Consider the following 13,708-nt stretch of genomic DNA (forward strand, 5'->3'; position numbering starts at 1 on the left):
AAGACTCTCAAGACAAAGGTCAGCCATGCCCAGTGCTGCAGACAGTAACGTAAGTTCCAACCCTTTCCCCCAGTTAAGCCAAAAGGCATTTTTATAGAAAGTATATCTTACTGTTGAGTCATTCCATGAAAATTTAATTGTTAGGTGATTCTAGAAACGTTGGGCTGCTAAAATATATTGATACACCCCCTACCAGCATGATCCTTTGGAAATCAGGCTTACAGCAACATTGAGCATTTAAAATACTCCCCTGTACCTATAGATAGGTAAAAAATACTTTTAGATAATGAGGAAAAATAGTTCTTACTAAACATTAGGTGGTGGTTTCTTCTGCAAGGCAAGGAATCATTCTCAAGCCTCCATGCAGAACATTGCATGTTAACTCAGCTGACAGGCAATGCATCTGTGAGGTCAGAAGTTCTTCACTGAGCCTCTGGGTGTGCCATGCAGGCATTTGGCACAGGCTTTGTGGTAGTGAACCTACACACACACACAGGCTTTGTGGTATTGAACACACACCCACACACACAGCGTCAGGGAATATAAACCTACAGCAACAAAAGCAACAGCAGAGGGAGCCAGTGAAGACCTAGAAGACTGTCAAGCTGTGTATTGCAGCATCACCGAGCTTGTTGTGCTCTTGAGGGTATTATATGATTATGTGACAAATTTAATATTCTACAGATTATTAAATTTAATAATTAACCTCTGAGGTTGCAATTTTTCACTTTACTCCAGTTTCAATCTGTAGCTAATTTGGGGGGATTGTATTAACAGAGTTTATTAGTGTTAATAATGATAAATCCTTATAACTAATAATTGTACCGTTGATTGAGGGCATAATATGGGCTGAGCACCAGGCCAGACTCTTTACTAACATAACATGTCATCTTCACAAAAGGAATACGGGGCAGATAGTGTTTCTGTTTTGAAGGTGAAGATGTGGTCTTAATTATTTCCTTCAGTCCACACCACAAAAAGTAATGAAGGCATGTTTGTCTGACACAAAAGCTATGTCCTTTCTATTAATACAGTGTGGGTTCACGTGACTGGTCAAGTTACTCCAAGTTAGTAATTGTATTAAATGTGTTTGTTTTCTTAGTCTAATGATAAGGTTAGTAATTGAATTCACCTTGTCTAGAAAAAGTAGAAGTGACATATATCAGAGAAAATTCAGCCAGAGGAAAATCTTTAGAAAGCTTCAGCCCCTAAATTGGTCTTCTAAAGAAAAAGGAAGTGATTGGGATGAATAGGGAAGGACTGTCAAAAATGATGGCACCAGGAGGAGAAATCTCCCCTAAAACTTAAATTAATAGCCTTTTCTAAATGATCCGGGTGGCTTATTAGATATTGCCTCAACAAAAGCCTCTTATTCAGCAGGTGTTCTAGGGAGAATTTTCTCTAGCAGTAATGAAGCCCCCAGTCTCTCCTGGAGGGACAGCTCCATGATATTCTCTGTTGGGCCTGGGGTCACCTGTAAGGATATCATCACAAGGCAGGTTTGCCTCCTAAACTGAACTGAGAAATACCTGTCTTAAACTGAGAAAGAATTCCTAATCAAACTATTGCTAGCTGCTCTAATGATGACAGAACTTCTCTAGGAGAAGACTTCTTTGTAAAGATCCTTAAGAATATATGTCCTCAACTCTTTACTGAGTTAAGCTCAAAATTGGAAATTAAGTCTTCCTATAAAAATGAGATAGGACAGTGCTGTTCACTGTTGTAACTGTGCCCAGTTGCAGCTTTACAAAATTTGAAGAAGAGCATGCAGTCACCATGTAATGGTGTGTGTATATTGATGTGCTTACTGAGATTTGTGGTCTTCACAGTTAATCTTTGTACACACTCTTAAGTGCCACTGCCAGTGTTTTATATAAGACTTAGCTTCACCAGCTCTTGTTATATTCGGTTCAGTTCAGTTCAGTCACTCAGTCGTGTCCGACTCTTTGCAACCCCATGAATCGTAGCACGCCGGGCCTCCCTGTCCATCACCATCTCCTGGAGTTCACTCAAACTCAGGTCCATCGAGTCGGTGATGCCATCCATCATCTCATCCTCTGTTGTCCCCTTTTCCTCCTGCCCCCAATCCCTCCCAGCGTCAGAGTCTTTTCCAAAGAGTCAACTCTTCACATGAGGTGGCCAAAGTACTGGAGTTTCAGCTTTAGCATCATTCCTTCCAAAGAAATCCCAGGGCTGATCTCCTTCAGAATGGACTGGATGGATCTCCTTGCAGTCCAAGGGACTCTCAAGAGTCTTCTCCAACACCACAGTTCAAAAGCATCAATTCTTAGGTGCTTAGCCTTCTTCACAGTCCAACTCTCACATCCATACATGACCACAGGAAAAACCATAGCCTTGACTAGACGGACCTTTGTTGGCAAAGTAATGTCTCTGCTTTTGAATGTGGTATCTAGGTTGGTCATAACTTTCCTTCCAAGGAGTAAGCGTCTTTTAATTTCATAGCTGCAGTCACCATCTGCAGTGATTTTGGAGCCCCCAAAAAGAAAGTCTGACACTGTTTCCACTGTTTCCCCATCTATTTCCCATGAAGTGATGGGACCAGATGCCATGATCTTCGTTTTCTGAGTGTTGAGCTTTAAGCCAACTTTTTCACTCTCCTTTCACTTTCATCAAGAGGCTTTTTAGTTCCTCTTCACTTTCTGCCATAAGGGTGGTGTCATCTGCATATCTGAAGTTATTGATATTTCTCCTGGCAATCTTGATTCCAGCTTGTGCTTCTTCCAGCCCAGCATTTCTCATGATGTACTCTGCATAGAAGTTAAATAAGCAGGGTGACAATATATAGCCTTGACATACTCCTTTTCCTATTTGGAACCAGTCTGTTGTTCCATGTCCAGTTCTAACTGTTGCTTCCTCACCTGCATATAGGTTTCTCAAGAGGCAGGTCAGACGGTCTGGTATTCCCATCTCTTGAAGAATTTTCCACAGTTTATTGTGGTCCACACAGTCAAAGGCTTTGGCATAGTCAATAAAGCAGAAATAGATGTTTTTCTGGAACTCTCTTGCTTTTTCCATGATCCAATGGATGTTGGCAATTTGATCTCTGGTTCCTCTGCCTTTTCTAAAACCAGCTTGAACGTCTGGAAGTTCACAGTTTACATATTGCTGAAGCCTGGCCTGGAGAATTTTGAGCATTACTTTACTAGCGTGGGAGATGAGTGCAATTGTGCGGTAGTTTGAGCATTCTTTGGCATTGCCTTTCTTTGGGATTGGAATGAAAACTGACCTTTTCCAGTCCTGTGGCCACTGCTGAGTTTTCCAAATTTGCTGGCATATTGAGTGTAGCACTTTCACAGCATCATCTTTCAGGATTTGAAATAGCTCAACTGGAATTCCATCACCTCCACTAGCTTTGTTCGTAGTGATGCTTTCTAAGGCCCACTTGACTTCACATTCCAGGATGTCTGGCTCTAGGTGAGTGATCATACCATCGTGATTATCTGGGTCGTGAAGATCTTTTTTGTACAGTTCTTCTGTGTATTCTTGCCACCTCTTCTTAATATCTTCTGCTTCTGTTAGGTCCATACCATTTCTGTCCTTTATCGATCCCATCTTTGGATGAAATGTTCCCCTGGTATCTCTGATTTTCTTGAAGAGATCTCTAGTCTTTCCCATTCTGTTGTTTTCCTCTACTTCTTTGCATTGATCACTGAGGAAGGCTTTCTTATCTCTTCTTGCTATTCTTTGGAACTCTGCATTCAGATGCTTATATCTTTCCTTTTCTCCTTTGCTTTTCATCTCTTCTTTTCACAGCTATTTGTAATATTGGCTAACACTTGTCATATTGCCTAACACATTTCTGTTCAATTCTCAAAAAAATATTTGTTGACTGCCTTGTTGCTATCTTTTCACAGGGATCCCAAATAATATTTCAACAAAAAATTAGCTAATTGCTTTTTGTTAAATGATACTAAATCTCTTTTCTATATGACCAGTTGCTGAGTTGGTGTTTATATGGAAGTGGAAATGTATAACTTGTTTTAAGGTTATAGAGTTAAATTTAAAGCCTGGAATACTCATACTTGGTATAGTTCAACAGCCACCCAAGTCACACTGGTTTTTTTGTTGCTATTTTTGAGGTTATTTACTAATACTGATTTCGAAATTATAATCCCAAACCTAATGCATTTAAGTTATTTGACACTTGAAAGCAATGATATTCTTATAAACTAAGGAAAGTTCCTGAATGGGTGTGAATGGAGAGCAAAAATTCTGATATCACAATTAATATTCTTTATATGAATTGTTTTCCATATAGATTTCTTCAAACACTTCACACTTGGGTGGTGCTGAACCTGTAAAACGCTGTGGAAAGTCTGCACTCTTTCAACTGGCTGAGGCAAGTTTCTAAGAATACATTATGATAGATCTGCAGTGGTTGAAGTCACAAAAAAGTTAATCATAACAGTGTTGCCTAAACTGAGCTATCTCACCTGTGACCATAATGTGTGTTGTATATAATTTTCAACAATGAGGGGGGTTCATCTTTAATTTAAGGAAAGTGGACTTTTGCTACTAAAAGTCATCAAGCATTGAAAAAGGTTATCCAGGGAAATAGCAAAATCCTTTCACAGATAGTATTTTAAAATAAGGTCAGTTTTTGTCTCTCTCGAATTGATAAAGTAAGTCCATCCTAAACCCAGAAAAATTGTCTAGGTAATTTTCCCCTTCTCTGATTCTCTTATATTAATAACATCTATAAATCTCTGGAAAGCACTACTTTTAAATCAGGTAGTTGATGTTTTAATTTGGGGGGCTTTTTTAGTGAAGAACTCAAATGACATGTTCTGAAGTCTGGTTTAATAGCATCTCTCAGCTGTGCATTTGATGTGACATGGATATAAAATGCTACTATTCCTTTGGTTGAGTAAAAAAGATGTTTTTGTAAAGCCTGTGAAGGACAGAACTCTCACTTGATGGGAACAGGCAGGGAGGAAGATGCCGGAAGTGATTGTTACTGGGGCGGGCAGGAAGGGGACTTCCTTTGCCAAATTGTGACCACTCTGCCTTAAAGGGAACGTGTAGGACAAATGTCTTTAGCACCAGACACTGTTGTAGCGGTTTTCTCTTTCAGTGAAACAAATTAGGAGGTACAAAATGGGTAACCAAATATCTCCATTAAACTTTCTCTCTTGTTTTCTGTCTTCCTTCCAGTCAGTTTCAGTTTCTTCTGAGTGTGTGTGTGTGTGTGATAAATTATTTTGAGTTTATTGAACTTAATGGGACAGCCAGTCATTTTCTAAATTTTATGGTAGCTTGTGTCATTAAAATTTAGGAATTTTAACTATCTAAGTCCAGCCAGATCCAAATTAGAAGCATAAACAGTAAAGTACGTAAACAGTGGGACAAACTAACCCAGTTGTATCTGACATGAAGCTGACATGCTTCTTGTATAAGACAAACTCAGACTCAAAATAGAGGGCTGGGAATAACTAGAAAACTTAGGGAGACCACAGGGAGTAGTTTTTGAAAGAACTGGGTAAGTCAGTAGCAAGGTACTATTTCTGGTAGAACTAAAGTGGTAAAGATCTGGCAATGAGTGTGCCTTTAGAGTTGTAACCATGTCTTCGTAAGCAGGGAGACTATAGGTCATACATTTGTCAAGTATCTAAGACTATATATAGTTGGTCAAAATAATTTATTTGAAAGAAATAACTATTTTTCTTAAATTATATGAATGTATAGCCATTTTGGCTCTTCCTGGAGGGGAGGATTGTGTTTATATATATATATATATATATATATATATACACAAACTTACACGTATGATCTTTTAAATATTAAACAACACTAATCTGTCCTTGGTGGCTCAGATAGTAAAGAATCTGTCTGCAATGCCGGAGACTTGGGTTCCATCCCTGGGTTGGGAAGATCCCGTGGAGAAAGAATGATGTCCCATTCCCTAGAGAATTCCATGGACAGAGGGGCCTGGTGGGCTACAGTCCCTGGGGTCAAAGAGTCGGACACAACTGAACGACTAACACTTTCAACTTTCAATCTATAAAACAAACTAACTTTCAACGTAAATATATATTTATTAGATAGTTTTGTATTGGAAATGTATGGGCCTTAGAGGTGCCTTGCTGTGGGGGGTGCTAGAGCAATGAAAATTCGTCTTTTCATTTTCTTTCTTTGGCACAACAGTCATTAAAAAAAAAAAAAGGATTCCCCATTAAATCAGAGCTCATTAAAAAGAACACTGTTCTAATTTGTAGGGATGCATCCCAAATATGAAACAGATGCTATGGTCTAACAGATGTTTCAGTGCTGGTGTCGTAATTTAAAGGGGTAAAATGACTGCAATAAGCCTATTCCAATTATATAGCAAATCAGCTTATACTCAGACTTAGCTTCATATAACATCTGAGTAAAAATATATGCTTTTGATAAAACAGGGTCGGTGAAAAATTATTTACTGAGAAAATCTCACATTATTATTTGCACCACATGAATATGATGCCATAATGCTAATAGAGTGTGTTTTAGAGTAATATCCTAAAGCCTTCCCAGTTTGTAATTAAACATAAATATATGCACAATGGATTAATCAGCATCTCCAAATAATCACCAGTGGAAATATGCTTCCTCAGTTATTTTTTCTTCCTTGTGTAGTTGATGTTCATCTTTTCTTGAACAGAATATAATATTTAATTATTTCAGGTACCTCTTTAGATAAGCATGACAGGGTATTGAAGAGAATTTTTCCTGTGGCCCAAATTGTTGCTGTTGTCAGAAATCCTAAAGAATAGCTTTAAATTCACACATTCCAAAGGGAAAGCCCCCAACAAGCCACCTTCAGTTTGGGCCAGATCTTCTCTCAGGATTTATAAAGAGACAGCCTAACGGAGCTGCCATCCGATCGACCACTAAGGGTTTCCCTTCTTGTCCCCACCCTAACCCCAGGGGTGGGGTGTCACAGGCTGGGCAGTCACTGGAGTATCATGGCTTTTCTCCTTGTCGTGTGGAGGAAAGCAGAGAAGTACTTCCTCTTCTTCACCTCTGGCCTCTCTCAAACACACTGAAGACAGCTTTGAGAGAAGCCGTGTTAAGGACTGAGTGAAGAAGTGTCTTCTCATGGTTTGGCAAGAAGCAAGCAGCGTTTTAGATATTGATTTATTGCTGCTGCCTTCTCCTCTCTGACCAAGCAAAAAGAACCAGAGGAAATCAACAGCAGGCAGAGACTTAGAACAGCTTGCTGCGCTCTCTCTCCTGGCATTGCAAAAACGCATTTGTTTTCCAGGGGCAAATGAACAAGTAGAAGGTAGTTCGACTTAATCAGGCAAGAGGCCGTGGGCCAGTCATGGGGAGAGGGCTGGCCTGGGACTGTCTGATCTCTCATTTGACAGTCTGAGGAACTCCCACTGCAGGAGTGTTGTTCAGCTGGTTTGCACCAGAACAGCTGTCCCAGTACTAAAATACCAAAACACCTCTTACTGTTGGTTAAAAGACTGGGACCCTGCTCCCTGAGGACCTTTGCAGCGACTCTCCGAGCAACTAGAGGGCGCAGCAGGGGGCCTGCAACACCCTGTTCCAGCCCTGACACCACATCCCTTCTGGTTGCTTAGCACTCTGCCTGTTCAATATTTTGTATATCATCTTTGTCCTTGACATCCCTACCAAGGTCGTTCAGTCTTACATGGAGTTAGTAGGAACAAAAACATAACCAGGGCTAGTTGATTTTACCTCCACCATCCCTTCTTCTGTCCTTTCAACCAGTGGCTTTATGTCTTGTGAAGGAAGGGCCAGGAACCAACCCAAGATGTAACCACTCACCCTTCCCAGCTTCATTCCTGCAGCTGGGCACAGGGGGAGTGGTTGAGCAGCCCTCCCAAAGACAGGCTGTTTCTTACAAGAAAACTCTTCTCTTGGAGAAAAGCAAGAAATATGGTAGGCATATATTTGTTGCTGTGCTTACACCCACTTTAACAGGCAAAAAGAAAATTGGAAGAGGCTGGCAGCAGATAGAGAGGGACTTAGATTGGCCTGCACTCTCATTGTGAGGACCCCTCCCCATTTCCCAGCACCCAAGCCGGGAGATCCTCCAGCAGAAGGCTCTTTAGGCATTTGATTGGCATTTTAAATTGGGTGGATTTTTAATAGCTGAAAGAGACCTGAAAATTCTGGGATCTATTCCAGTTATTTTTCAGGAATCTACTCCAGCTAGGAAGGGAGATTTGGCACTGTTCTGCTAAGGTCAGGGAATTGTGAAAAATACAGTCCTTTATATTTGAACCTCCATGAGGTTCATACTGTTCAGTTAATCAGTTAATTGGTGCAGGTACTATAATGTATTGTGTTTCCTTTCCTTTTGCAATTAATTAGGTCAGGTCACATAAAGAACAGCAGAGGAGACTCACAGAGACATCTTTATCTGTGCATTTTCTCAAAGAAAATGCTACACTTAAAGATATCTGTTACTAAAATTGCTCAGTACAGCAAGTGGAGCAGTTTATTCATTTATTCTGGAAAACAGTTGTTTCTGAGAGCCTATTCCATGCTGTTAACAGTGAGGCAGCTGACGCCACCTGCATAGGGATGTACAGTGAGATAACCTGTGAGCTTTCTTTTGACGTCAGTGGTATTGGAAGACCTTAACTCCAGATCCAGGTTTGGTGTTTGGAATGCATTAAGGGGCTGGAGCATAAGCCTAAAAGTATTACTATTTTACTTCTAATTTTTTTATCTGCAAGTAATTTTTATTATCTATCATAAGATAAAAATGACCAATATCTGTTATCTACAGTGTGTTAGGTACTCTTTCATGTACTTTATAATGTAGTCATTGAATTCTTACACCTGTCCTTTGAGGCCAGTATTATCATCATTCCTCTTTTACACAGTAAAAAAAGGACAGAGAAGTTTCGTGATTCACCTAAGGTCACATGGACAGGAAGTGTTAGAGCATTGCTAGAAATCTAGGCAGTCTCTCCACAGCCTGGGATCTTCAACACTGTGCTATTCTGTCACTTGTTTTAGATAAATATAAAAGACTGTGCAAGTTAGTTGTTATAGGAGTTTGCACGTTATTGAAGGCTCTATGGAAGACAGCTTACTCCTACACATATGTGTATGGCTGAATAGGATGACAGATTGTTCAAGACTGCTGTCAAAGAAATGGAGCTGATATTTCCTGTTTAAAAAGTGATTCTACTTTTGCAACTGCCGAGATACATCTTACACCCTTAAATAAGTGCCTGTTTGCGAAAATACTTTGGGAGATACTGTGAGGACTTTAGAAAATTATAGTGTACACCTCCTGTCCTCTAGGAACCTGTTCTCCGGTTGTAAGGAGATAAAATGTAAAAAGTTAAGGGATAAGAAATAAATTAATGGTGCAAGTGGTTTCACAGGAAATCATGCAATGAGATGAGGAAGCTCAATTTGAGTGATACCCAAAGTGAATGTGTAAAATCAGTAAACGGAGCAGTGGATTCAGCTGGAGTGCTCTGGGGACTCAGCACCGAGGAGGAAGCATGAAGATAGATGGTTCTTTGAAGGAGTTCTTGGAGAACAGAGGTTGAAACTAGCAGCCTTTGGGCCACACCCACCTTTAAGAGATGCTCTGTTTGGCCCACAATTTGTTGACCTGTGTTATATCTTACATTTGAATTAGTGGCTAATACTTTCAAATTATAGATTTCAAGTAAATGCATACTTTTGACTTCTCTTGAAAGCATAGAGGGCCTGGAGACACTGGACCAGCCTCTGCATGAGAACAGGGTGGTCAGAGCTGATAAGTGGCTGCCCCCTTGGAGAGGTGTTTGTGGTACAAATGTCACTGTCCTCTCCTTTCCCTACTGAGTCCAGACTCTGAGTCCAGCAGTCATTGCCAGTATCCATTTGCACTTGTTTGCATTTGCATTCCTCCCCTCCCCGCCCCCTGCCTTTTCTACCTAACCAGCCATACACACTGGAGATGGTGATTTATGCATAATTAAACGGAGAGATGGGGGAGATACAGCAAAGAGGTAAAGGCAGGCAGACATGAAATAGGTAGATGACAACAAGTAAATCAGCTGAGCGTGAGTGCAGGGCTGTGCTGGGAGATTTATGCAAGGTGAAGGTAGAGTGTCGCTGCAAGTCAGAATTGGGAGGGTGTTTAGTGTGAAGCAGAGATACTTGTACTTGAAAATAATGAAGGGTGATCGAAGATTTGGAGCAGGGGAGTGCAGTGGTGAGAGCAGCCTTTGAAGAGATTCGCTTACTGGCTGTGGGGGTGGCAGACTGCAAGGGATCCAGTTGGTTGTGACAACTGAGTCTGTATCAGAGGGAAAGGAAGGGAGTCAGCAACCACTCCAGCCCTGAACTTGAGTGTGTAGGAGAAGGGCTTCCAGAAGTTTGCCCTGATTGATCTTGGAGCCTGACTTCAAGAAAGCTGGATGTTTGTAAACCTGGTGGGGAGCCCCAAAGTAGAAAAGCATGCTGAGGGAGAAGAGATAACTGAGGACATCCAGTACTCAGAGTCTATATGAGGAGATGGCTAGCTAGGTAAATGGTTGAGTTTGGAAAGCAGAAACCCATGTTCCAGTCACCATAGGATTGCTGGCTTCATCTGTGTTGTACTTTTCTTCTCTATCACAATTCGTGAAGCAAATCACCTGCTATGGTGCAGCTGAAGAAAGAGAATGCTGGACCTCTCCAGATACACTCTTCATAGATGTAATAAGCAAGATTTGGGGTATGGTGGGTCCCAGAGAATTGCAAAAGTTTTCGTTAACCCTACTTATTGAAAAAAAGGAGATGTTTTCAGAGGCCTCAACACCCTAGTTTTTCTTACATTCTAACTTGCAAAAACCACATATGATGAAAATCAAATGGATGGGTAACAATGAATTTACTACAGTAACTATAAAAATTAAATCTTATGGAAAATTATGGCTCACTTTAAGAAAAGCTGAATTATGTTAAAATTACAGAAATTATATAATATATTGATAAAAGTAGGAAGTCTCATCCCTCATGTTAGCATTCCGGCCCCACCACCGGCAGTCATCAGTGGTATTTAGATGTGACTCTGTTTCTGTGTTCTGCTGTGTCCTTGTTCTCCCTTCATCCTGCCACAGCCCCCTGAAGCCCAGAACCTCAACATGTCGTTCCCGGCTTCACCTACACCCTTATCACAAAACAGAAGTCTATATATAATTACTATGTATTTGAAGGGGCCTTTTATTTGAAGTGGTGCATTTCTTTCCTTTTTGTGCAGTTACAAGTCATTTTTAGAAAACCCTTATGCTAAAACTTTTCATTGTATTTCTAATTACACCAATTTACTTTTGTAGGGACTGAAATATAGCAACACACCTAATGACTTCCTTTAATACCATTGAAGGAGACTTCAGTAGACGGCCTCTTGAAACAAAGGCCATCCCAACCCCATCTAATGTCTTTAAAAATGGTATAGTTCCTGAAGAAATAGCATATAAACATTTAAACCACCATTCCACCTGGCCCAGTTGTTACAGCAAAGCAAATAGTAAGCTATTTAAGATGCACAGATTTTAGTGTTGAGAGACACTTAGACCACTGTTGTGTGACCAGTTATCTTTTATAATAAAGAAAATTGAATTTTCTTAGCAGTGATGCTATTCTTTATTCTGTGAAACCATCAGCCAGTATATTTTTATGGCAAAAACATCCTGATTCTATGTAATTATGGGAGAGATGCACATCTTGGAAGAACACTGCTGAACGTCATCCTGGGGTTATGTCTACACTGTTTTGGCAAATAATAAGCCAGTACAAAATCACTGTAAACATACCTTGGCTGCAAAACATTTGTTTTGTACTAAAAAGCGGAAATTTTGAAATTGAAACTTCTTGATTAGTGTCAGTGGGTCTGTTTTCACACTGCCTTGTTTTTAATTGAGCTGGCTCCTTGATAACAGACAATGAAAGACAAAATATAATTAAGACTGAAATAATATGGTATATTTTGGAACTACATACCCATTTCTTTGTACTAGTTCAGGGCATCTTCTTCTATGGTATTACTTCTTATCTAGTGCACATGATTAATTATTTTTCACTGGTTATTTCACTCAGTCTTTTAAAGCAGGACACTTTAATAAATGAATCTATCTTAACATTTGTTGAAAGGAATGCATTTTGAAACGTCTTTGATTTGAGGAGATAAACGTTTGTTGTAGCACAGATTTGTTATGCCTTTAAAGCAACTCCCCAATAACAAACCCCGAGCCTAAGGTGGTCTTACGTGAATTGAAAATGACAGCCTCTCTGAACTCAGGAATACAAAAAAAAAAAAAACCCTCCATTTTATCTTTATAAAGATTTCAATATCTTTATTTTTTTCTCTGCAATCATTTTTGAAAAGGATAGTTTTTTATGTGTCTGTCCAGCATGTACATTCAAAGGATCTAGGTTTCAGCATGATGATTTTTGTTTGTTGGGGGGAGTGAGTTCCATTTCTTCTAGCACATCACTATCAGGCCACTCTGACTACACGAAATAGTAATAAATCTCAGTGTGTTTCCAATTGTCAGAGGTAAAATTAAAATATTGGTGAGGGATTTTCACGGGTGCTCCTGGGAACCATAACTAAGGACAGTATGATTGTGGTCTGGGCCAAGCCACAGCATGGTCATAATTAGCATTGTTTTTTATAGACTCGTAACTCTTTCCTGGTATTAATCAGAATACATTTTAGATTCATCATTTACCTCGGAACTAATGAACCATTCAATCCAACACAATTATCTTTTGAATGCCTTCATTTTGAAAGCTACTAGGATATTCTTGGAGGAGAATACAAAGGTGAACAGGATATATTTTGTGCCCCCCACTCCGAGTTACAGTTATTAAAAATAGAATAATACCTGAGGGAATAGACAGTAGATATCAAATATTTATGCCCAGCATTTGATTTAAAACATTAACATTTTAACTTCTTTGAGTACAGCTGTGGGAGTGCCATCCAGCAGGTGTCCTACAGATGATTTTCCATTCTCACTTTTAAAGAAGGTTATTGTTCTATTTAAAATAATAATAGAAGAATAAATCGTCATTTACTAAGGCATGTTCTGTTTCAAGTCCTGATTAACAACCAACCCTCTACTAAGGGCAGATGAGCTAATTAATAACAGACATTAATCCTGTGCAGTTTTATTCACTTGAGTTCACATTGATTTATGTTCTTCTGTGTCCACTATGTGTGCATCCTTGCATACGTGTATATAATGTCGTTGGTTTGCACTTTCCTGAGTCCCACTGAAGTGTTATATATACACCCAAAAGTAGATGTCACTAAACGATGCTTGTACCCAAAAGGGGAACTGAGCTTGATTATATCTTTAGTAAGAGATGCTTCTTGAAAGATAATTGATTTAAGATCTTCCTGAATCTAATGTTGTTGGATATGGTTTTCCCCATGGTATAGAGTCGTTCAGCCCTAGAATGAAAAATTGGAGCAGTTGATCTGCGAGGGCCATGATGTTCTATTAATGATACCAGTACGAATATTACTACTAAATAATAGCCAGCATTTATCCTACATGGCATTAGCCCCCAAAGGGGTGGTTGTCACAGTGCATTATTCTTGCTCAGTGCTGGATACCAACTTAAGTGCTATACATGTGCAATTTGCTGAACCCCTCAATATTCCTAAGGCAAGCACTGTATTAATATCCACATTCTAGAGATTGGGAAATTGAGGCACAAAAAGGTTTAGAAA

At 39.7% G+C, this 13,708-nt stretch overlaps 1 protein-coding gene across 7 annotated transcripts in view; it reads left to right on the forward strand.

Annotated features, from left to right (window-relative positions):
* Positions 1 to 13,708, forward strand: part of BBX (BBX high mobility group box domain containing) — a 297,529-nt gene that overhangs the window by 242,264 nt on the left and 41,557 nt on the right. For all 7 annotated transcript variants that reach the window (XM_070368807.1, XM_005910181.3, XM_070368818.1 and 4 more), the window contains one exon: positions 4,280 to 4,360. In XM_070368807.1, the coding sequence (XP_070224908.1) occupies positions 4,280 to 4,360 (81 nt within the window). The remainder of the gene's footprint in view (positions 1 to 4,279; positions 4,361 to 13,708) is intronic.

Source organism: Bos mutus, chromosome 1, assembly GCF_027580195.1.
Source record: "Bos mutus isolate GX-2022 chromosome 1, NWIPB_WYAK_1.1, whole genome shotgun sequence".
NCBI classification, from domain to species: domain Eukaryota; kingdom Metazoa; phylum Chordata; class Mammalia; order Artiodactyla; family Bovidae; genus Bos; species Bos mutus.